This window comes from Astatotilapia calliptera, chromosome 13 (assembly GCF_964374335.1).
Source record: "Astatotilapia calliptera chromosome 13, fAstCal68.1, whole genome shotgun sequence".
In the NCBI taxonomy this organism is placed as follows: Eukaryota; Metazoa; Chordata; class Actinopteri; order Cichliformes; family Cichlidae; genus Astatotilapia; species Astatotilapia calliptera.
Genome location: NC_137434.1, coordinates 4,729,373 through 4,755,707, shown reverse-complemented (window position 1 = coordinate 4,755,707; position 26,335 = coordinate 4,729,373). Strand labels below are relative to the sequence as shown.

General features: G+C 41.8%; 1 protein-coding gene across 5 annotated transcripts in view; it reads left to right on the top strand.

Annotated features, from left to right (window-relative positions):
• The window catches only part of LOC113034599 (stromal membrane-associated protein 1-like), a 148,396-nt gene that overhangs the window by 119,823 nt on the left and 2,238 nt on the right, over positions 1-26,335 (top strand). For all 5 annotated transcript variants that reach the window (XM_026189299.2, XM_026189301.2, XM_026189300.2 and 2 more), the window contains 2 exons: positions 15,007-15,199; positions 23,233-23,459. In XM_026189299.2, coding sequence (XP_026045084.1) covers positions 15,007-15,199; positions 23,233-23,459 — 420 coding nt within the window. The remainder of the gene's footprint in view (positions 1-15,006; positions 15,200-23,232; positions 23,460-26,335) is intronic.

The window sequence follows — 26,335 nt, the reverse complement described above, 5'->3', positions numbered from 1 at the left end:
GTCAGATGTGGCTGCATCGTGTTGCGTTCCAGGATCTGGTTGAAGTTTCTTGTTATTTTCATTTCATTAGTAGTTTTAAAACCATTTCTTATCATTTGTGCACTGACAACATTTAACTGTACCTCTCATTTAAACCTTACAAATTGGATAAATTATTAACAATGAATTGATTGATTTAATGCAGTCGATGGTTGGATTGCAAATAACCTTTTCCAGCTTAACACAGACAACACAAAATCTCTACTTATCATGTCACACACCATTATTCCCTAAATTAGACAATGTCTGGGGTCTTTCACATTTACTGTGAAAGCTAATGTATAGAATCTTTGGTTCAATTTGGATTTTTTTTTTTTTTTGTACTTTTAACGCCCAAATCAAGTCTCTTCCTTTTTCCATTTAAGAATTGCTAAACTCAGGATTGTTGTCTCAAAACATGAACTGCAGGTGCTCAGTCTTGCCTTTTATCTCATTCTGCTTGGATTTTTGTAATAGTCTATTTTCTTGTCTGTCTAAAATGTCTGTTAATCTCCTCTATTTGTCCAGAATGTTGCTTTAAGGCTTTTAAGTCTCATTCATAATAGGGGCAGCTGTAGCTCAGGAGGTCGAGCGGGGCATCTACTAATCGTCTGCACTGGCTTCCCAGGTCAGATTTAGAGTCAGTTTAAAACCTTGGTTTTTACCTTTATTCCCTATGAGGTGAAGCCCCCACTTATTTTGTTAATCTACTCCACCCCTATTCACCAAGTCGGATCCTTAGGTCGATAGATAAAGGTGTTCTTGTTATCCCGTGTAACCATCTGATAACAAGGGGAATTGTGCAGTCCAAACTTCAGGGCTCTTTGCTCCCTTGACTCTGGACTCTGTTTCATCCTTTAAGAAACTACTTAAACCTGCAAAAATAATAATAATAATAATTATTATTATTATTTATGCCTCTAAAGCACATTGTAACTGCTGTCTTATCTTGAAAAGCACTATAGAAGTAAATTCTTACTTACTGGAAGTACTACTATTAATGTTGATGTTTTTGTTTTATCATTAGTGTTAATATTAGATTTATATGACACTTAATCGGTCTCGCTTGGTATACTTTGGCATCTCTGGGTTTAGCTGGCACATACACCCACATACGTCACGTCACTCATTTTGTCTCAAAAATGTCCTGATTTCAATAAGGTTGCTTTTTATACTGTAGCATTGACTTTAGCTGTATTACTGTTGTACTTTTTAATGCTGTTTGGCAGATTAAATCAGCTGCGATATCTTTCAAGGGCTTTGAGTGTTGGATACTGGCTGTTTGAACCAACAGGCTGCTGTCCCATGGCCCTCTGCCTACGGCACTAGACTCTCTTTTTTGACTATTATTTCAACAGTTGTGTTTTGTTGCTGTAACAGTTTTCTGTTCAGAAGATGGATCTTTTATATATTAACATGTTTTTCATTGTTCTCTCTTCAGATTTAATTAAAACTTGGGGTTTTTTTCTACCAAGAAATGTTCTGTTTGTCTCAGACATGTTCACTGATGTTGTCTGCAACATTTAAAGAAAAATGCCGTTACCTCACAGTATGTGGGCAATAATTGAGTCTGCTTTTGGAGTGTGTCTCTCGGTTAGTCCTGAGATAGACTGGTGAATTGTCCGGGCTGTTCCCCTTCTCTTGTCCTTTGACAGCTTTGATTGGTTCCGGCCCAACCGTGACTTTAATGTAGCAGAAAGATGGACGGATGGAAGAAAGTAGGTCATCTGTGAGTGAAACAAGCAAATTCAAGAAGGAAAAATAAAATTGCTTAAGCTGGATGTGTCAACCTTCCGCCAGCACCACTCTATGTATCTGCAAATATTTAGGCAAATCAACAGAACAGTGAATAACACTGAGGCTATTGAATATTTTTCCCAATAAAATTTCCTCATAATATGCAAAGGCCTAAAAAGTAATTATATTCCTATTATAACCAATAGAAGACCAGCTGGTAATGTTTGAAATGGCAGTTAAAGTTGATGTGTATTTGCTGCTTTTATAGCTCAAGGCGCAGCTCATTTTGATGTTAATAGCTGAAACTAATGGTCTGCCTTAGTACAGTATCAAAACTGACAGTTTTTGTTTTTCTCTGTTTGACCTTTGAGTTACTGTTGAAGTTTTACTAAAGGCACTGACTCACTGTAACACACGTCCAAAGATTCCCACTCCATTTGATATTATTTATATTGTGTTTCACTCTTTCCTTTGTTCACAGTTCAAGGTTACTTTATTTGTCACAGTACAACAGACGTGAAGCTTCTTGCACAACGTCTTAAAAAATGGTTCTCCTTGAAAAGTATAAAAGAGTAAAAGTAATAACAGAATAAATGAGAAAAGAAAAAAATGGAACAAAACAAACTTTTCTCACAGTCAGTAATTTCAGTGTGCTAACATGTGCTGTGAACATAAAGTGAATGTAATTCTTAAGTCATTGTTTAGGTGAGCTCACAGCAGCCTTTAAAGTGGTGATGGTCTTTGTGTGAAAACTGTTCAAAAGTCTAGCGGTGTGTTTTTTAATGTCCTGTATCGTCTGCCAGAGGACAGATATTCAAAGAGAGAGTGCGCAGGGTGTGATGACTTCTTTATGAAGTTTATTGCGTTGTTCCCAGTAAGGATGTTCCTGAAGCATCTAACAACTAAGACAGCGAGCAATTACCTGCCTGCACAGAGATTAGCTCTGCACAGACCCATTGAGTCAGGGTTGTGCATTTCTAGCTTGTGCTGACAGAAGGTTTCAAATTTGTGTGTGTGTGTGCGTTTCATAGAAGTTCAACCTCTTAATGGGGACATTAGGGGGAAGCGTGATTCTTAGGACTCTCAAGCCTAAAATTAGCTAGCTAACATAATATTCGCTTGTAACCAGCTGTTATTGCTTCACTGTCTTGTTGTCAGCTGTCCGGAGACAGCAAGTTCATCTGTCTGCTGACGATATGTAATTGCAACAATATCAGGAATAAATAAGCTTGAACAGAAGCCCTGAACAGAAGTCAGGGCTGCAGATCAGGAGAATATGTTTGAGTTGAGGAGGAAGATGAGCTGCAAATAAGGAGGAGAGAGAGCAGTGGTGGTGTAGGTGAAAGACTTGATGAGAAAGAGATGATGAAATATGTTAAATGGTCAAATATAGTTGGAACTTTTTGTGATCTTTAAATTTAAACCAACCTATGAAGCATAGTGTATGAATCAGAATCAGAATCAGAATACTTTATTGATCCCTGGGGGAAATTATTTTTTGTTACAGTGCTCCATTATAAACCAATTATAAACCATGTGGCGCCAGTCTGTAGCCACGTATATAAAATGATTAGGCAAAGAGTCTATTGTGTCTATTTTGGTCACTGTGGCAGTTTTGTGTTTTTAATAGATTAATTTTAAGTTTATGATAATGTATCGATTTGTTACTGTACCCATAAAATGCTTGTAAATAAAACACTCAAACTAACACTGACGCTTGAAAAATGGAAACATGGGTTATAGGGCTGGGCCATATCATACCTTTCACGGTAATACCGGTATAATGTTGGGCAACGATAAAATGAAATATTGCGATAGAATTTGGGTAAAACGCTCAGTGCCTTTGTTTTCATACGCACATGGCAAAAAAAGCATGGCAGCGACGGAGAATGAGGAGGGCGAAAGCGGATCGTTGAATGAAACGGAACTGGTTTGTAAAAATGCTGCAACTTCAGTGTGGAACTGGTTTAGCTTTCATCCCTCAGATACACAACAAAGCACTATTTTTGGTAGAGCATGCTAGTGGGCCGTCGTTATTACCGTGTTTTTTGGAAAATACGGCACACTTAAAATCAATCCTTTGACTTTTCTGAAAATCAACAGCGCCCCTTATAATCCCGTGTGCCTTATGTATGAATTCTGGTTGTGTTTACTGACCTCGAAACGATTTTATGTACACAGCGCTCGAAAATTTGTCAAATGTTTTAGTACGACTTTGCTAAGCTACGAAGCCGCACCGCTTGATGGATTGTCGGAGCATTACGGCTATCGTAGGCAGCATATTTTTGGTCATATCGCCCTGCTCTAATGGGTTGGTTGAAGGGCTTGGTGATGATTGAGTCACGACGTTTGTTTCTTTGTCAGCGACAAATCTGCAAAACTAATGACCTACGAATGTTCCAGCCTCAAACAGAAACACATGGGATTTAGATGACCTTGTGACATTACCTGTTATTGCACACTTCTAGATCTATAATGAGTATATATATTATATTATATGCTTCCTCACTCACATCAGTCTTCTATAAACAGGTTCAGACTCCCGAGAGAAAACCCCACAAACCAACATGCAGCGCCACCTCTCACACGTCGGCTCATTTCCGTTCCTCTCCTATACATATGAGCCATACACACAATAACACAGTTTTCACAGTCAGTACACATCCCCTGATTTTTACACATGCACACAGACATACTGAGGAATGAATTTTGGATTCGGCAGGCGGATATTGCTTTACAGCTGTGATTAGTCGGGCCCATGAAGAAAGAGGAAGCCGGCAGCCTGCTGATTTGGGCAGCTATTAACCGGCATCGGGGCGCGCTGGCCTATCTGTGCATATGTCAATTATAAAAATGCGATTACAGCCTTGTAGGAGGGGGAGGATTTGTGTTATCCGCAGCTTCTTGCGCTCGCTCTCCCTTTCACACAAACACACTTTCTCTCCTCGTCCTGTCCTCTGTCTCTCATTCACCTCTGCCTGAGTCTGAAAAATGCAGTTATGAGATATTTTTTACTTGGAAAACTCAAAGTAATGTGGTGGGGAGTGAAAGGGGGATAGAGCAAGGAGAGAAAAAGATTTCTCTGAGTTATTTTTGTTTCCCATTAAAACTGTTTTCCCCACATAATAGTAATAACATGAAAGTACCTAAAAGCTAAAATGTATTATAGTCTCTTGTAATTCTTGGAGTAAACAGTTTTCTCAGGCGAAATCAAACCACGTTTGCTTCGTTATCTTTGATTTTCTGAGTATAGCATCTCATAGAAATTCCACCTCTGAACTATGGCAGCTGAGCTCTGGCGGAGTGATGCGTTAAGCTCGGTCCAGGATCTGACTGCATAATGAGCTGCTTTCTTAATAAAACAGATATGGAAGGCACCCAAGTTGAAGCTGAAAAGCAGTAAAAATGACAGCAAAACATTTGTTTATCAAATAGTTTTAGTAAATCTGATCTTCAGCCTTTTTTCTTTTTTTTTTTTTTGCCTGTCCCGTTTGGCTCTTTTGCCATCAGAATTGTTGTCTAAAGGCAAACAAAGATGCCCAACGGATTTACTTTACCAAACTGACCATCCCAGCCTTGCCGTAATGGTCCATTTGATTCACCTTTTATTGTTTATTTTATTTTCACTTACTGAATACGGGACAGACTTGACTGGGGGAAAGAAGGGGAGAAAGAAAGAGGGAAAGAGAAACAGCTGAGAAGAGGGACGGGGGAGAAGGGCAAAAAACAAAAACCAACAGAACGGGCAGAGAAAAAAAAATGCATATATCAATCACCTGGATCACCTGCTGAGAAAGAAAAAAGAAAACAAGCATAAGAGAACAAGAGTAATAGAATAAACAACATCACAATGATATATGGGAATATGACAGTAAATACTAAATATTAAACATTATTGTGCAGCACATAAGATCAACAGAACACAGTGTGCTTTGAGGTAGGAGCCAAAAAGGGTGTAGTTTGTGGGTGTGATCACCCGTGTGTACACCTGTGAGCATGGACGCGCTTGTTTTTTGTTTTTTAAAAGGTTCTTTCATGTAATGATCTGCTAGAGGGTGTGGGGGGGGCCACAGCCCCGTCCTCCAGGGCATGAAGCAGGTATGGAGGAGATCAAAACTCCAGACATCCAGAGGCCCCCAGAACACAAGAGACCAAGGAAGACCAACAGAGGGGCAGCCGCGCCACTGTCCCAGAAAGAGCTGAGGAGAGTCCCAGATGAGGGCTCACTCAGCAGCCGCGGAGCAGAAGCCAGGGGGAGTTGCAGTGACGCGCCCGTGAGCTCCGCCGGCAGCCAGCCGCGCCTGAGTGACCGAGCCCCAGGCCGAGAGGCCGGGGGCACCCCACCTCCGAAGTGGCCCGAGCTAGCCCCAGGCTCCAGGCCCCGATAAGCGGCCGCCAAGGAGTGAGCCGGTGTGTACCTGGACGCCCATCCCCGGACACAAAGAACCACCAATGCACCGATGTCTGAGGGGGTCCACCACTGGCAGGGGAAGTGGTGGTAGGGGGAGATAGGCCTCCAAACCTTGGAGGGCCTGAGATGTCCCCAGAGAAGTGGCGTCTGATACCCAACCTGACATATAGACACAGACATACAGGCACACACAGATACAAACATCCATTCCCACCCTCATGCTCTCATATGCACTTACTCCACACTCAACCAACGTGGAGACAGACATAAAGAGACGCTGTACACACGATCACACTCCCCAAGCGTACTCTACAAACCGGGTCTAGGTGCCCTTGCCCCTGGAAGGGGGAACTGCACCCAGACCCAGGTGGTGTTACCCTTTTCCCTGCGGTGGGGGGAGGCAGACCGCCCCGACTCCGCAGCAGCAGGAAGGCCCCACACTCCAGACCGCAGTCGGACGGCCAACTCCTCCTCCTAGCCCCCCCGCTCCAGCAGGTCGCAGAGAATGGGGGTGAGAGAAGACTCCAAACCTCCCTCCACCCGCTCATTGTAGTGTTGATGCATGTGTGTTCTAAGGTGCATTTAAAACCCAGGAGGGCTTGGAGCTACCTGCCAGAGAGCAGCAGGTAAGTGCATGGTCCCTCCTGCTAGCCCTCAATGTCTACGTGTATTTAAAATTGAGAGGTGGGCAACGACGCCAGGGGTGGGGTGTACACCCTGATGGTACTTTGGACTCCGTGTATCGTGCCCACCCCCAAGATCCTATATGTATGTGTAATGAGAGTGTGAGTAATGTGAATGTCTAAGTTGTGGGATAAAATTGAGGCAGAGGCAGCCAGAAGGGGACAGGGGGGGGGCAGCCTCCTCTGCACCCTGGTGACATACCCCTACTCCAAGGTCCTGCATGTGTGGGTGGTTGTGGTGGAGCGGGAAGAGGGAGGCAGCTGGAGATGGGGAGGGAAGGAAGGGAGGGGCAAGTGACCCCTCCCTGGGGCCAGCTCCCCCGCTGACCCCAGTAGGCACCCCCATACTCCGCGACCCGCCAGGGAAAGGGGGCCCAGGCCCATCCAAACCGGGGCCCAGTGCAGCAGCGCCTCCCGGCCCCACAGAGCCCGGGACAGTCTACCCAACCCCACCACAGAGAAAACTGCACCCACCCCACCATCCACTCATCTTCCAGACTACATAAGACAATAAACACCCAGGCTGAGATCTTCCTCCACCTCTCCTGTATCTCCCCCTCCTGCAGAGAGAGCTCCTGAGGAGAGGAAAGCTCCTGCAAGATGTGACAATCTCCCCCACCAGTTGAAGAGCCCCCCAGGTGGCTCGATGCACCGGTGGCACCCTGCTCCAGGGCTGGGCCCCCATGCACCCACCCGCCCACAACCCCGGCAACACACCAACCAGGACCCAAGCGACCGAGGCCCGGTCCGGGTCCCAGCCCAGAGACGGAGCGCCCCCAGAACCTCACGCCCATCCCGGACCCACCCAGGGGCAGCCAGGCTACCAGGTCAGTAACCCACGTCCGTCAGCACAGACCCTCCCCTAGCCCCGCTGCACGCAGCCGCGAGGAAACAGTCACCTGAGAGCCAACAGAGCCCCTAACCGGACATGACCGCTACCCCGGGTTGAGCCCCCCAAGGAAGATGCCTCCGGGGAACCCCCCGACGCCCTAAGCCTGTCCCTACCCCCACACCAATCACAACAGTGAAGGCGGGACCAAACTATGACCCCCCCACCCCCACTAGGTGATGGAGCTGATCAAAGGAGCCCAGAGCAATTGATCTGATGTGGTGGCAGAGGCTGTATCAAGACTAATGTAATCTAATAGATAATTTCTATATTGGTTAGAATTAAGATTATTTTTATTTTTCCAGTTCATGAGGACTGTTTTCTTGGCTATGCATAGGGCAGTGAAAACCATATGGGCGATATTCTTTTCTGAAGTGACATTATCTAAGCTGCCCAAGAAACACACTAAGGGGGAAGTTGGAATGTTACATTTCAGACACTTCGATAAGTCTTCACATATCTCCCGCCAAAACGTCTGAACTGGTGGACAGAACCAAAGAGCGTGGATATAATTGTCCGGTGAATTGGTTTGGCAGTGTGAGCAGTTGTTGGTAGACGTAAAGCCCATCTTGAACATCCGATGACCTGTATAGTGCACTCTATGTAATATTTTGTATTGAATTAATTGAAGACTGGGATTTCTAATTAGATGAAAGATCTTTAAGCAAATCTGAGACCAGAAGTTTTGGTCTAAGTTAACTGATAAATCCGCTTCCCATTTTGCAATAGGAAGTGATATTGATTCATCTGTTTTAGAAAGCATTCTGTATATTTTGGATAGTAATTTGGGGGGTTTAAGAGTAAGAAATTGAACCACACTTGGTGTTGTTTGTAGTTCAACTTGACCCGGTTTAAATTTCTTTTTTACTATGGATTTAATTTGTTGATATTCTAAAAATCTTTTCTTGTTGATCCCATATTGTGTAACTAGTCCGTCAAATGAAATAAATTCTGTTCCTTCTAGTATATGTTCTAAATATTTGATTCCTTTACCACTCCAATCTGAAAAGTTTATCATATTATTGTTTTGTAATATGTCAGGGTTGTTCCAGATAGGTGTACGTTTGCATGGGATTAATGAAGACGCCGTCAATTTTAGAAACTCCCACCATGCTGTCAGAGAAGAGCTGATCTTCAGCCTTTAAAAGCACAGTTTAACTTTTATAGGGACAGTTATGTCCAGGTTTAAGAAAATCCACATATTTAGCCCTTTATTGTCATTGTGCATGTTCAACGGAAATTGTGGGTGCTGCACACCAACTGTGCAGGAATAAAATATAAAAAGTTGTCAGCAGGAATCAATAACAAACAAGAGAAGAGCCTGTTAAATAAAGTTACTGATGTTGATGAAGCAGGCACGTTGTTTTGATTCAATTTCAATTCAATTTTATTTATGTAGCGCCAAATAACAACAACATTTCTAGCAACAGGTCCGTTTACAGCATCCTGCCATGCAATTAGGAACCCAACGTTAACGCTTATCAAGTGGAAAAAAGTTAGCATTCACCCTCCAGCTTAGATAATTTTAGCTTAGTGTTCAAAATAAAGCCAATCAGCTACTCTTGTAAAGCTTTGAATTGATGAGATTCTTGGCTAGTAACCTCTGCTGCCTTTAAACTGCAGAATTACTGCAGTGTAAGTCAGGAGGTCAAACATGGATGCGCTCTCCAGGAAAACATGGGCATTCAGTTAAGACCAAGGCTACTGAATTGGAACGAGGTAACAGAGGTTTATTATGAATATGTGTTGTTGCTCTTCAAAGGTAACAATAAAAGGCATTTTCATGCATTAAATTCCCATAATTCACTGCAAAAACATCACGTTCTCCTCTGTTTTCTTTGTATGAGGAAATGATTGCCATGACTCACTTAAAGCTATTCATACAGCCCATTAATGCTAAATGTGCATCAAAGTATGCGTCGCCTGAATATTTTTGTGACACCTCAACCAGATATGGAACATTGTGGCTTTAATGGGAACTTTGTGGGTTTCATGATTACATCCAAGGAAGAAATGGAGGTCTGGGTCTGAAGTAAATAACAGAAGGCAATGTAGTTGATTGCTGAGGAAGGGATGAAGTGCGAGACAGGAAAACGGATGAACTGCATTTTGTTGAGAGTACAACAAAGAGGGTGAGAAGGCAGAGAGCAGTGAGGTAATGAAGCAGTGACCAGCGATCTCGGTTTTTGCCTTTGTTTCGTTCTCTGCTTGTTTTTCTTTTCCTTTCTGGCACACTCGTAGGCTAATTCAGATTTACTCCAAGGCAAGCTTTGCTTTTGTTTTTAGTAAATTAACACACACACACACACACACACACACACACAGCCTATTACGGTTTTAAAGCCACAGATGGTCTATCAGAGGGGAGTGTATGAGTATTTCAAGCAGTGATGGAAAACCATAGTGAGCACGAGTGTGTGTGTGTGTGTGTGTGTTTGGCTGTAGAGGTCTATGAATAGTGACAGTGAGGAAAAGGCTGTCAGAGCAGTAATTCAGAGCTCTGGCTGCTCTCATCAACACCAACATTGCAAAAAAAAAGGAAGAAAGAAAGAAAGGAGCCTTGTTGAAGAAGCTTTCTATTACACAATATGCTGCTAGGAGCCCTGCAGCACCTCACACACTATGAGCATGGTGTGTGTGTGTATTTGATGTATCTGCGTATGTAGAACTGCCACTGTGAACGACCATACACATGTGACATTTGCTGCATGAATTTCTTTTGCATTTAAAGAGAGCAAGAATGGTGCATCTCTTACATTGTGTGCCACCTGTCTAGCTTTGGCAAAAAAACCCTTCTGGACTGCTTTGCTGTTCTTTCAGTGCAAATAGAGCAAATTCTCCTGGAGTGTCTGGCAGTCACAGATGGTGGAACGAGTGAAAGGCCAGTGGAAGCTGTTTTGTTCTAAGCTAAAAGAGGCAGCAATTTAAAGAAACATCTTTGAGTTAAAGGATGCTCACTCTTATTTGCATCACCTCATCCCAAACACATCTCTTGACAGTAATATGATGTTTTGAAAGACTGCAACCTATCAGCCTGCCTGGGACTCTAATACATTTAAGGGAGTGGGTCTGTAAATATCAGCCATCTTTACTTCATCATTTAAGGCCATCTTCCCCTGCACGTCTGCATAGTGGCTGCTATTTTTGATCACTACGTGGAATTCTGTAGTTGTGCCTCTGTGGCACATGCCTGTTCTCCTCCACTGTTTCAAACTGTGTTAAACTGTGATCTGGCAAGTGTTCTAGGTGATAGGATTTTTTGAAAGTGCAGTGTTATTTGTACTGTACTGATTCATCACTGGCTTCTATTTGATGGTGTGTGCAGTTACACATGCAGACTGAGCAGCTTGGCATGTTTACATGCCTGTTGGCCAGATATAATTGCTAGATCCCGATGCACACTCCCTTTCCTGATCCTCATTATGAGTTTTCATTTGTTTTGTTTTGTTGTTGTTTTTTTATTCTAAAAGATATGTAATATTGTATAACAGATTAACCCTCCAGTTGTGTGCACCCACCCCTTACTTTAGTGTTCCGGTCACAAGTGACCATTCTCTTTTAACAACTCTTAAATTAACATTAGAAATATTTTTCACCACCAAATTCAGTTCAGTGATCATTCAGTGGGCCATTCAGGGGGTCAGAGGTCAAACCAACCCAGACATTCTGTCCATTAACAAGATGTTATTGTTATTGCAATACAGCCATTAGTAATGTCATTTGTCTTTGTGGTTCTAGTACCCTCTGGAAGTGATGGTGATGAAGAGAGAAATCACTTCCAAATAAAATACTCTAAAGAGGACACATTTCCAGCTCCATGTGTTTATTCTTGGAAATCGGGCTACTAGAGTAACCCTGTTTGTCTTGGTGCAGCTCCTCACGTCCTTTGTGTTAAGCAGGCAGTTTTAGTCCCTCTGCCTTCAGGCAACTTTCCTCTGATTGTCTGCTTCGCAAAAACAGGGGATTGGGAGGCTCGCAGCCAAAGAGATGTGATCATATTATTGTTCTGTTTTACTCACATAAGCGTGTGAAGCCTGAGCTCTTGGTTATGAGGGATTACTCGTGCATACGCTAATCTCATCCTCTGAAACTGTGGCCATGTTTAATATGTGCATCCACAATTTGCACAGGACCCTGACCTTAAAAGTACATTAGAAAAGGACTCCTTATTTGTTATTGTCAATAGGAATGATTACAGGAAGCACACCCCGTTTCAGTATTTAAATTGCTTGTGAGTTTTAATTTTGACTTGATTATGCTAAAAACTTTTTTTTTTTTAATTGATGCATTTGAAAACTTTATGGTGGTCAGTCTACTGTCGTTGTGACTCCTAAAACAAATAGACAAATTGTCAGAAGGCGTTATTATAGCTCTGCATCAACAAGTAGACATCAGAAGCTAGTTACCCAATGTTAGTGCCAGCTTGGTAAAGCTCACCCCACCTGCCAGCTGCTTTAATTGGCTCACATCCCACATGCTCCACATGTTATAGCTCCCTTCCCAAATCATCCCAGATGATGGTCTTATCTCAGCGGTTCAGAGCCTGCAGACTCTGTCTGAGTCATGCCGTCGCTTCCATAGCACTTTCCCGAAGAAGGAAGCTGAATGGCTGACGATTACTGCAGCCTGGAGATTTTGAAGTCTATTAAATGTATTCTTTTTAACTTTGCAAAGAAACCCCAAAACGCTTAGCAGGAAACAGACTTAGCTTCCGTGACTGAGTTATGTTATATAGCTCGCTGACATGAGGCAGATCAGGTGTTCTCACCTTCCTTCATGCTAATGTTCTATGACTATTAATAGGAAGCTCCTCCTGCCCCCTTCAATACCTGACTCACCTTAACTGGCTTCACTTGAGAGAAAATGGAGTGTGTGTGTGTGTGTGTGTGTGTGTGTGTGTGTGTGTGTGTGTGTGTGTGTGTGTGTGTGTGTGTGTGTGTGTGTGTGTGTGTGTGTGTGTCTGTCTCTCGGTATGACTAGCCATCCATCTTACCTCCTCTGCTCTTGTTATTCCTCCATCCTCACCTGCCGCTTTTCATTTCAGCTCACCCGTGTTCACTTTGTTTTTCTCTCCTCTTTCCACCCCTACCTTTACTTTCACCTACACTGTTTTTGCTTTTCCCCTTCCTTTTTCCTATCTTGCTCCCCCTGCCCCACATTTTCTTCTCCATTCCCCCCTCCACCTCATCTCCGCCTTCCCTCCTCCAGTCGGATGAAGTCTGCAGGGAGAGACGGAGGAGCGCAGTGCTGCCTGCTAAGCAGCAGAGGACAACACATGTGCTTGCATTTCTGTGTGTGTGTGTTTTATGTGTTGTGTGTGGGTGGTGTGCAACTTTGTGTAATATATGATGTGTGCTTGTGACACTGACTGCAGCGTGCTTATTCACTGCAGAGCGGCTTGCAGGAGCTGCTGTTTATCACACTGTCTCTCCTTATCTTCTTCATGCTGTCTGTCGCCTTCCCCCTTTCTATTTTCAGTCTTTGTCCCATCTCTTCACATGTGTACACACACACACCTGAGCAGAGCTTTTAAGCAGGTGTTGTTTTTTTGTCAGCTCCATCCATTAAACATAATGGGTGTGTGCATGAAAGCTGTTTTTGTTTTGTTTTTTTCTTAATAATGAAAAGGTGTATGTGAGCGGAACAGCGTGCGTGTGTCCTGTCTCCAACAGTTCACGTCTTCCTCTCTTTGCAGCGGCCTAATTAATGTCATCCGTCTCACTTACACTGACAATGCTCCTCTCTTCTCTCTCCTATGTTGTCTCCTCTGTTCTTTTCTCCCCTGTCTTGTCCTTTATTTAACTCTTGCTTTTCGGCCCTTTGTTTAGACCCTTTTTTTCTTCCATCTTCACATCAGTCTTTTTCCTGTCTTGGCCATCTTTTCTCTCTGTGGCACATTGAGTAGCCAAAGGTATGACTAAATATATTTCCAAGTCTGCTGTGTATTCAGTGACACAAACCTGTTGGATTTATTTTATAATTATGAGTACAAGCAAGAGAATATGTCCAAATCTGCCAAACACACAGTTTGACAGACAGAAAATGTTATATTCAGATTTTTTTAATTTGTTTTTTGTTTTGTTTATTCAGTAAAAGTTATTTTATGGCTGCTCATGTTTATTTGAGAACTTGCTCTCTTGTCTTCACTTCCTTCAGGTTCTGTCTTTCTAACCATTTCCTATTTTGTTGGCAATTAATTTGTGAAATGTGAGTAATTGGCATTTATGCAAAGCAGTTTAGCAACAGTGAAAAGAGCAGCAAAGCAGGCGACTCTCGGACTTACTAAAGTACTTTGACATGATATAAAATCTTATTCCTCTTTGTTTTGGCCTTGGCCCTTTTTCCCTTCCTTTAAGCCAAGTTTCTTCTGATTGGCTGCCCCTCATTAGCAGAGGATTTTACACAATAGTTGGGAAAGGCTTCTCTGCTCACGGCCAAGAGTAGAAAATATCGAATCCTGAGTTTTTGGCTCACAGGGATCACTTAGTGACTGGAAGTGGAAGTCACTGTGAAAAAGATAAAGCTCCACTCACACAAGGAATAAAGACTAGCTGGTAACTCCCAGAAAACTTAAAGTCACCATAGAAAAATGCATATTCCCCGACTGGTTAGCAAATGGTTGCTGAAGGTTGCCAGCAATCACTGGGTAAAATCTGTCAGGTTTAAAAACTCGTGAGTGCTTTGGATGCTGGTAGATTGCCCAGCTGCCCGTAGTTTGCATGGAAGATGTCGACTTGTCTGCAAAGACTTGCCAACACACAAGCGGCAGTAACCACGATGGAAAACTAAAAACGTTCTCCTTCAAATTAAAAGTTGTGCCTTCCTGCAGGTGCAGCTCTTAATATGAAGGCAAATATTCTCCCTTTGCTGTTTGTGTCACACTCGTAACACTTCCCCTACAGCTCAGAGAGTAAATGGCAAGTTGGCTGGTTGGTGTTGGTGGTGTTGTGTTTCTGCCAGTGTGACTGGGGTCTAACACAAACGTTGGCATTATCATCTGAAACTATGACCATGTTTATTCTCATGTACGTTAAAGATTAAAATAGGTAAGACAGAATAGGTGAGAAAACAAATCTAAGCTCCTCTGCCTTGTTTCTCTGGTCTGGTTCTTTCTGCTGATTAGGTGAGATTTACATTACATGTATATTTTTAGGGTATGGTGACAAGAGCAACTACATGATTGTAGTGTATGAGAAATAATCTGTCTGGATGAAAGTCTATATATTCATGACGCTTCTCTCCTTGCCCTGTGTCTTTCTGTCTGACAGTCTGGTTCCAGTATAACAACTCCACAGGTGGACCCCTCCACCTCCTCCTCTTCTTCCTCCTCTACCTCCACCACTACCACAGCGAAAGCAGAGGAGAAGAAGCTTTTATCTAAAGACTCGATCCTGTCCCTGTACGCAAGCAGCTCAGTGGGCAGTCAGCCACAAAGCCAGCAACAGCCTGCTCCAGGACAAGGTAACACACATGCTCTCATACAGCCAGCAGTTATTATTAACCCTTTGTTAATCAAGTCAAAGCAGCTTGGTCAATTGACTCAAACTCACATTTTCAATTCAAGCAGAGTCACTCAAGTTTGTAGGTCTTTTTAAAGGATACAGTTTGCAGGAGGTGTTTCTAAGACTGGTAGAGGGAAAAAATAAAGATTGACAGTTTGTTGCTAAGGAGTTGTGATTTCATGCCACTTTCTCTTTTGGGTCAGGCTCATGTGTTTACTGAGCTTGAGCGTCTTTTGTCAACTGAACTATACCGACACAAAAGCTTAAAAATTTGTTTAAAAAAATCACATTTATTATCGGTTTTATATTAGCCGTTCCACAAAAGATCGAGCATGGTGTTAGTTCAGACAGGAGACAAAGCTCAATCCTGGCAGAAAAGCTGATCTTCAATACTCCGCTGATATTCTCCCACTAGGGCTGCACATGTGCCAGCCACTTGGCAACCCACCTCAAATCAAGGCTCAATAAAGGTTCTGGCTTTCAGTTCTGTTCAGTGCTGGGGGGTCTTCCTGCTTCCAAATCTAAATTACAGCTGTAAAAACTTCAGTGGTCTTGGCTAAACTGTTTACAACTACACACCGCACTCAAACATGGGGTTGGACGTTACCCACAAAGATGGTGTAGCAGTGAGCTTGGCATTGATTCTCGACCTCTTAATCTTCTCAAGAGCCGCCGAACAAAACTAATCCTCACTTTATTTTCGCTACTCTCTGCCCCCCTCTCACGGACAATAACCATATCCAACTTCTTAATAGCAATTAACTGGTCTGCATTGGTGCATCATATCTTTATTCTCTTCCCCCTCCTGCCCCCCCCCCCCCCCTCTTTCTTAAATAAATAACTATCATATCTGATATCATATCTCACAGTACAATAATATTGAATGGGTTGCATTGTTGTATTTTGTCATGTTTCTCAGGTCTTTGTCTGAATTTCTACGAACATTATTGCTAAGGATTGTCTTATTGCATTGGAGTCACACTGGGTTAAATATGTACACTTGGGTTTTAAGGGGTATTTATTATTTTCTTATTTTTTTGGGGTTGTATGGAAGCCCCAAACGCAATTTCATTGTTCTTGACAATGACAATAAATAAATAAAAATGCTATTTAACTTCATTTAATTGCATGCATTGCATTGCACCATTGTTTCTGTGGCCATGAGCTGAAACCTACTCCCCAAGAAGGCCGGGAGGATTGAACGAGGACCCTTCTTGTTATGAGGTGACAGTCTGCACCTCTTCACCACTGTGCCGCCTCAAAACTCGAAATAAATTACACTTTTGTTTTGTGTTTGACCTATAAAGTGTCAAATTATTGCTAACATCTTCATCATATCAACGTTTTAAGAGGACTAAAAGGCTGATGATCCGTTTATAGCTTGGAAAATGATCCGCAAGTGGCTGGAAATCTGCAAATGAAGGCAGCAGTGTGTCTGCTTGTGCAAAGAGAACATTTTAGCCTGGCCAAAAGGCTGTGTTTATTTTTGGTCTACATTTCAGAGATGGAAAAAAGGAGACTGGTGGAAAACAACATAAACAAGTGGAGTTGTGGCTGACTTTGGAGAGCAGTCAGAGGCTGAGAGCTCACTCACACCCTGCTGACATTGTGTATGTGTGTGTTTGTCTGGTAAAGCTGATCTATTAATCAAGAGAATTCTTACTTGCTCATAGCCTGACACCTTTACAGATGCACACAAAATGAAAACTTATGGCATTAAGAGCTTTTGGACCTTGAGAACCTTTTGATACATTCTATAACTCTTAATGGAACGGCAGCTTTTTTTGTATCTTCACTCTGCAGAAACTAGAAAGTATCTTTTTTTTTCTTTCTTTTTTTAGCTCCTGACACTGACTTCATCAGTACAATAATTTAATAATTAAGATCATGATTTGATCAGGTTAAACAAAAGATGCAAGATTTCGTAATCCTGGATGTTTGAAGTATTTTTTTGGAACCTACAAAACAATTTATGGTACCCATACACGTTCCACAAAAACTTGCTGTACGTTACGCTTTTCTAAGCTTTGTTCTTATCTCTGGACACTCACATGAACCTTGTGACCTCTTTGGAGAATCACCCCCAGAATGGGAGCCTACATTTTTAATGATTACATGCTGCCACTGCAGAAAATAGTTACTGTTAAGGCAAGAGGTGTGGGAGCTGTTATCGTAGCAAAAGTACCGGCAAGTGCATTTGGAGAGTTGTGTAACTGTATCTTAATGTGTCTGTATGTAATCAGATCTGAAAATGTGTAAAGGAACCTTTAAATGCATTTTGAGCAATCTGATTACACACAGACACACTGAGATCCAGTTACACACTCAGCAGAAAATATTACTGCTACAGTAATAGCCCCACACAAAGAACCTCGGCAGTTACGATTTATATGCATTACTGGACTCGTGGATCAGAGGACTGAAATTCAATTTACATTCAATTCAATTATATTTATATAGTCCCATTTCACAACAGCAGTCATCTCAAAACACTATATGGTAAAGGCATCACAGTGTCAGAGAGAGAGCAATCAATGAAGTTCTCTCATTTGATTGCTAAAACAGAGACCTCCTGAATGAGGCTCGAACATCAGAACATTTAGAAGACAAGAGGGAAACAGACGAACAAAGAGCTTAAAAAATAAACAAGATTAGACGCAGATTGCGGGAGAAAGTAGACAGAAGTTACTGACATGTACTAGTGGCATGTAAAAGAGGAAATGGGAGAAGAAAACACTCAGTGGATCATAGGATCAAGGAAAGTCCCACAGCAGCCTTTCATTGAAGCAGAAAACTAGGGGATGGTTTTAATTAATCAAACTTAATCTTAAAAATTGATTAATAATTTTAAAAATGGATGGTGTTTGACTCTGAACCCAAACTGGGAGCTGTTCCAAGCCTGACAGCTGATGTCGCTGCCTCCCATTTTACTTTTAGAAACTTTAGGAAGTTGAAGTGCAGCTGAAGTGGGACGATCTATGAGATCTTTAAAATATCAAGTGGTGCAATGATTCAGAACTTTGTATGTGAAGAGAACCCCATGCTTTTTTTCCAAGACTAGAATTAGCTAGTGAAGCCAATGAACCTAATGTGGGAGTAATATGCACTTTTAAAGAAGCTTCTCGGATGAGAGGTGAAACATGTCCAAGGAAACGTAAAGAAGTCCAGAGCATGCAGCAGAAGGCCTGGGGCTGCTGCGTTTAGCCTGGCTGAATACAGCTGCCTGCTCAACCTGTAACTTAAACCGACACTCAAGGATGTTCTTAATGTAATTCATTTTTTTAATGTGCAAGCTGAAGGACATGTGTTCAAAAAGGACTTAAAGGTTCCTCGCAGTAGAAATGTCTTGTGAATGTAGCGCGTAAACAAACATTACACATACACGGCGTCTCGTAAGCTGGCAAAGACGTGCAGGTTATAAATACAAGGCTGCAGACTCAGACCTAGGTGTTTACACACAAACAGATGCACACCTAGGCAATGTTGTACACACACATGCATGTTAGAGGGAAGATGCATCATAAAAACGTAGGAGAGTAAAGATGAAAGGTCAGCGTGCTGAAAAGCAGGGACGTCTAGTTCACACTGCATTTACTAGGGTCCCAGTGCAGCAGTAAAAATAGCGAAGTGTCTGCAGGTTCGCTTTCATCTCACAGTTATTATGTGTAAAGACTGAAGTGTCAGGAGAGTGTGCATGAGCGCCTGTGCGAGGATGTATAGGTAGGCGGATGTTCACACATACATCATCCATCAGCCTGTGTGGGAAAGCATTAGTGCTGCATGTTTTCTGCTTGGTGGGAGAAAACAGGCAGCAGATTTTTACAGCAGGCACATGCATTGATTATAGTGTTCCATGTTTACACTGATGTATCAAGGATTAGGAATGGAATGAAGGGCTTTCTGCGTATTGTCCTCTCTGAATCCAAATAAATGCAGATTGAGATCAAAGCCAAAAGAACCTTGCCAGGCTAATGCTCAAAAATCAGACTTTCATCCTGCATGCACTGTATGTGTGCGCGGGACTGTGTGCACTTATCCATGCTGCAATGGAAAGGCTCTAAGTGCAGCCAACAATGAGGTGATCAGAATGTCAGAATATACAGAAGGCCAAAAAACATTGCTTCGTCAGTGATCTGTGGATTAGCTATTTGTCCATGGATCTGTACTGATTTTTTTGGCTTTATAACAGCTAAAGACTAAAACCTGTGGGGCATTATGACTTGTGCTAAAGAGGATATATTATAATATGAGAGGACAGTCTCTCATTTTGTACATGCACAGAGCAAAGCAGGGAAGCAGGCAAAAATAGTTTGTTTTTGCCTGCCTGATGGTATCAAGCTAACTCTGCAGATGTCCTTCTTCCCAACAACCTGTTCTGTTTCTTCTTGTGAGGTTATGAAGTAGAGCTGGGCGATAGAACGATAACGATATGTATCGCGATATAACTTTTACTCGATAGAGAAATTAAGCTATCGCGATAGATCTTGTCCTCAAAAAAAAAAAAAAAAAAAAAAAAAGGTCAGCCAATCCAAATTAAGTAGCGCAGAGCCGAACCAATCACAGCCGCAGCATCACGTCGCATGACTTGTTACGTACAGCACAAGTGCCAAGCCGCACGTGTGTTTGTTTGGGAAGCAGCCAGCGGGTAATGGAGCCAGCGCGTAATGGAGGAAATGAGTGTGCCGACTAGAAAAATCAACCGAGCGTGACCGAAGAGAAAACAGATGACGGTTCCAATGCCGGAGAGATTGTCGAACGGAAGAGCCATAGAAGTTCCGTAGTGTGAAGGTATTTCGGCTATTTCAAGTCTGACAAAAAACAGAGTAGCGAGCACTGTAAATTGTGCCGAAAGCAAGTCTGGAAATACAATAAACTGGTGCATGCGTCACACTGTGCGCCACGTTATTGTTTCGGTGAAATGAATTTCTACAATACTGTTAATTGTACTCTCTGCAGTGTTTAAATGCTTACATATACACACAGTTACTGTCCGTCCACACATACGACTCGGTTCTGCTTCTATGCCCCAGCTTTGTTTACGTTTTCCCACCGAGGCTTCTAGACTTCTGATTGGCCAATATTTCTGCACGGTTAGGAATCTAGCGCCACCTGCTGCTTTGGCATGTTCATAGCAGCGTTTTCAGCAGCATTTTCCTTCATTTCTCCCTTTGTGTGTGGACGGGATTATTTTTTAAAATGAAAACGGAAAATCTCCGTTTTCAAAAATACCCGTGTACGTGTGGACGTAGCCTCAGTCTCTGACTGGAAGCGCTAATTCGTCATTCGGCTTTTGTCAGACTAAAGTAACTGTTAAAACTGTTTGAAAAGCTCAGCTATACAACAAGGAGAGATTGAGAATTTCCTTTTAGTTCTCAGTTTACTTGATATTGACAAAAGTTAGTCAGTTTTGTCTGTTCTTCTGTAAAACAAACTAAGATTTATTTTTAGAATTAATATTTTGTTTCTAAGTGGAATTGACAATTTAGTCTGTTTCGTTTGTTCTATTTTGAAACTTAAACGCTTTAGTGGCTGCCTTTTGTGTAGTTTGCAATATTTGCCTTTATTTATCTGAAAAAGTCTCATGTTCCTTAAGTACATCTACCCTGTTGAACTTATTATGGGAAATAAATATTTAAATAAAAACAAGCTGCTGATTATTTCACATTTTACTTGTGAGCAACGGCACATTTAAATCTTACAAATATAGTTATTTGGCTTATATCGTGATAGATATCGTTATCGCCTGAAATGAAAAAAACATATCGTGATATGAAAAAATCTCATATCGCCCAGCTCTATTATGAAGTGTTCCCATACCGGGTGAACTATGTAACTGGTAAGAGGTCAGGATCTCTTTTCCTGGAAAACATTCAGTGGAAGTCGCACAGGAAACTTGAGCCTCATCACCTGGTTTAAATGAGCTAACTGTGGATGTCATATCTTGTATCCAAGGATTGTTTCAGCCAAAAGTCCATTTGATACACATGAAAATTCCAACACCAGACAAATCTCCGGTGAGGCCTGGGGGTCTCCTCTTCGTAGGACATGCCCAAAACATCTCACCTAGGAGACATAATCACTGTGGATCACCAGCAGCTCTACTTTTGAATGACCAAGCTACTCACCCTATCATGCATCAGACATTGGTTCAATCTGTCTGTCAATCTCCCACTCCACTCTTCCCTGACCAACTACAAGATCTACTTGGTAGTGCAAGATCCTGAGATACTTAAACTACTCCAATTGGGGCAGCAACTCAAAACCTGTAGTGTGCACTTCCCTGTTTTCTGGCAGAGAATCAAGGTGATTCTCTTTCCAGTTTCTTCACACCTGGCTGCAAACCATTCCAGTGCGAGGAACGGAACACAACCTAATGAAGGCAACAAAATAGAACATCATCTTTAAAAAGCAAAGATGAAATGTTGAAGCCACCAAAGTGTAGACGCTCCAACACCTGGCTACACCTAGATATTCTGTTCATAAAAACTATGAACAGAATCGGTGATTAAAGGCAGCCTTGGCAGAATCAAACACCCACTGTAAATGAGCCACATTAAATGCTGGCAATTTAGACTAGGCTCTTGCTGTGGTTGCACAGGTACCAAATTGCCATTTACAATGGACCAAATACCCCATTTTCCCAAAGAACCCCCCAATTGAAGCCTTTGAAGTAAACAAAACACATGTAGACCCGTACCGCATTATTCCTCCTAGATCTGAAGTTCAAGTAATGGAAGGATTCTCCATTCCAGTACTCTGGCATAGACTTTCCCAGGGAGATTAAAGAATGTGATCAACCTATAGTTGGAACATAACTTTCGGTCCCCAGTTTTGAGAAAGAGAGAGTCCAGCCCTGAGAAAGAGTCCAGCCACAGTAGGGAGGAAACTCATCTGCCGAACATGGTAGAACCAAGGTTCTATTTATTAATGATGTAAATGACAGAAGTAGAAGGATGAACTCATGAGCTCAGATTGAGCCAAATGCTTCAAAACTGATTGGATACAGCTTCATAGCACAAATGGAAATTGTTTTTGTACTTGCACAGTAACCAGTTTGTGTGATTTCCCACCATACAGGCATACAGGACTTTATTCTATATACTGCAAGTACCTTGCAGTGAGGTGACAAAGCCAACCACTTCACTGAAAATGACCCAAAACATATTGCTATAGCAACTCTACAATTTTTCAAGGAAAGAAAGTGTATATTCGTTAATACAATGCAGTCATCTGATGTCAGTCCATAAGAGCATACTTTCAGTTACCGAAGGCAGAGAGACCCACAGAAAAACCACTGAAGGTGGCTGCAGTAAAAGCCTGGCAACTTAGTGCCAGCCTACAGGAAGCAATTCATTTTTAGGAAAGACACTGTATCTTTAGACTATGAAATGCTGACATTACAGCTATTTCAACCACTGCTGAAAACCTCCTTAGTACCAACTGAAGGTCATTGTCTCACAAAGCCAATTTAACAACATTGTCTTCAAAAAACAGACAAAATTCCAAGGTCCTCAAACTACACATCTCATCTGCCTCAAGTTGCACCAGAGCGTTTTATCACTTTTTCACGGTGACCCAGTGCATTGCTGATGGCATTTGGGCAATACAAGAGCAGCTAGTGGCTCTTTGGCTCTGAGAAGGTTCATCAGGTCATCATTTTTAATAAAAATGTCAAGAATCTGCCTTTCCCTATTATCATCCGTCTTCTTGCCACACACTGAATGCAGCACTCTTTGGTGACCTGTTAGAGATGTCACTCTTCAATGAAATCCCAGTCAAAGGATATCACCTGCAGCTCTTCACCTCACTGTTCTTTGTGCATTCCCCGTTTGTTTTTATGTTTTTACTGTTTCTCAACATCTTTACAGGATGAGTGCTAGTACGTTTGTTTGTTTTATTGATTGTAATTTGGGATGTTTGACTTCCTGAAGATTCTTATATTTGAATTTGAAGGCAAAGTTTGAAGGCATATTCTGTTGTCTTGTATTGCAGGCAGTGTGTACATGGGCCAGCCTCAGATGCAGTTCACTCCGCAGGGCTACGCCACAGCAGTGGCTGGAAGTATCCCACCCACCACCACCATGATGGGGTCTGGGGCCATGGTGTCTGGGATGGCACTGCCAAATGGGGGCTACATGAGCATGCAGCAGGGTGCGATGCCTGCCAACCAAGGACAGAACATGTACAGCATGCAGCAAGGACAGTGGAATATGGGCCAGGTAACAGGAAGAAATATAAATCTCTGTATTAAAGTGCAGTCAGAATGATGATTAACATTTAGCTTTTTGCCCACTCCAGTTGCTGTGAATATATAGATTCACACTTAGATCTGTTCCCCAATTCTGTGTGGAGCTCGGTGCAGTAATAACCTCACCAATGTAGTAAAAGCCCAAGAGGTGCAGCTTTAATCAGCTATTCAATCTTTTTTATAACCAGGGTTACTGTATAATAATATGAGGGTTTTTTTTCTTTTATTCTGTCACATGCCTTTATTCCTTTGTTCCTAATTCTGCCCAGAACAGTACATTACTTAGTATATAACCTTTGATTTAGGATCTTTTAATACTACTTAGAATGCAGAATGAAATTTGATGATTTGTGTGACTTGATCATTGGTTATAACTGTTTTCCAGCCAATTTGGAATGAAATTACATAATAATACCATAGACTGTATATAACAGATGGTCATAGCCACCATGATGCCATGCACTGGTTTCTTGGCTTCCCAATTTGAAGCCTCAATGATAGTGTCTTTCTTGGAGCTGCAATCAACCTTATTTGGACAAGAAGGTGAAAAGTTAAGACTCACTATCTAACCTCCTGAGAACCAAGGAAAAAAGTATCTTTCAGATTTTCCCACTGCAGAGGACATAGTGAATGTGCTGGGTCTCAGGAGGGTGAGGCTAACAAAGCTTTGTTGCATAAACTGTATGGGTGCAACACATTGTTCTGTTGATGTTGTCCACAACATGCATTCACATGCATCACGGGTCACAGCTCTTTAAGGTCCAGCCACAGCATTTTAATCAGGCGAGGGTCTGGACTTTGACTGGGCCACTGCAACACCTTCAGTCTATACTTTTTCAGTGATTCTGGTGTAGATTTGCTGCTGTTTGGGGATCTTTCACCTGATGCATGACCCAATTTGGGCCTCACATTTTGACTCTAGAATACTTTGGTATACAACTCAATCGCTGCGAGGTTCCCAAGTCCCGTGACTCAAATCATTACCCCTCCACCACCTTCCTTGGCAGTTGATGTGGTTTTGCCTAAAGTGTTTCAAAACTGTATTTTTCACATGCCTGTATATTGTAGAATCCTTCACTAATGTTGCAGTGGCCCACTTCATGGCCATTCATAGAGCTAATGTTACTGAAGGAGCATCTGCTGTAGGATTTCCTTTTGGTGACGTAAGTGCTTCCAAGATTAGTCCAACATTCAGAGAGTTTCGGTGACTTCTAATCACATCCCTGACAGAAATGCTCTTAGATTATTAAACTCGTACTTAACTGGTGCAGGTGATTGCAGTCTATAATGTGGAAGCATAGTAACAGTTCATCTGATAGAACAAAATTAAATTGGACGTGAAAAATTGTCTGTCCAGGGAAAGATGTGAAACAGACACCAGCAGCAATCCCCCTTTATGTGTTTAGATACACTTGTGCTTTTGCCGTAACTGCATCACTGTGTCTACATTAATCTTTTCTTCCCATGGTCTCTTAAATGCATCTTTCTTTCTTTATATTAGTTATTTATTAGAGCAATCTGGTTTTCTAAATCGAAAGAGGAAATATTACGTTTTACACAGAAATCATACCCCCGTGAACCATTACCAGGAAAAGACGCGTCTTTACAGAGCCTGAAGTTCGTCTATTGAATACTTTCTGTGGTCACAACCTAAAAGGATGTATTTACTACAGTTGCATAATGTTTTACTTCACTGGTGCTTCAGATTGTATCAGTGAAATCCCCAATGTATATTTCTGTCCAATGTTCAGAGCAGGCAGTCATGAAATACAGTGGATGTCTAAAAAGAACAGCTCAGTCCACAAAGACATTCATTCTTTTGTCTCGTCCAGAAAGGATTCAAGAGAACTTGCAGCATTCACCAGCTTTCATGTGAATGAGTTTTCAGGGCCTGGCAGATGAGTCATGAAGCGATTCAGGTTGGCTTTATTCAGCCTAGATCTCAATGGCTAAATCTGAATGAATTTTTAAATGTGACACAGAAGTTACAAAAATAGAATTTCAGATCAGCTCAGTTCACTGTTAATATTTTCTTCACTGTATCCTCATTGCATGATTTTTCAGTTTTTCTGCACAGCATTCCCATAAGAAAAAGAAATATTAAAAACTTATAAAAGACTTGCTTAAGATGTGGCTTACTTCATATAGTGAATCATATCAGGCTTATATGATTTACTCATGAAAGTGGCCACTTTCTCATTACTTTCATATATTGTTTTAGTAAGTATCCAAAATATACAAGTTTCATTTATATAATTTTTCAAGGGATTTTATATCTGTTTTCACTCTTGTATGCTTTTCATACAAGTTTCACACAAGACAGATACAAACTTTATAAGATTTATGTATATATCTTTTCCATATGGGTTGGCAGCATGTAGGGATTTACATTGACTTTTTTTTCGGGGGTTTTTGGCACAGAAATGTTTCATGATGGTGCAACAACACCTGTTCTCCCTCTTAATGTCTTCAGGACTGCCACATCCCCCACAGCAATCCTCTCATCGCTTCGCTCTGTTTTTCTAAACATGTTTTTGAGCGTTTTATTGATGTCAAACTGTTCCCTTCTTGCCTTTGTCTGTTCCCATGCCACTGTTGCTAGCTACTTATTGGTTAACAAAAATGGGAAAGCAAGTTCTCATTATCAGTCCTTATCATTTAATTCAAAATATATAAACTGTAATAATACAAAAGACAAAGTTCATGTGGTGCAACTGAAATTAAATAAAATGAAAAAATAAAATGTGCAATTACCAAAAACTACAGTTCATGTAATGGCCACTCGAGGCTCCAAATTGAGTCAGTTCCCATTCAGTCGCATGTTAAAATGCCTAAGCTGAGCCATGA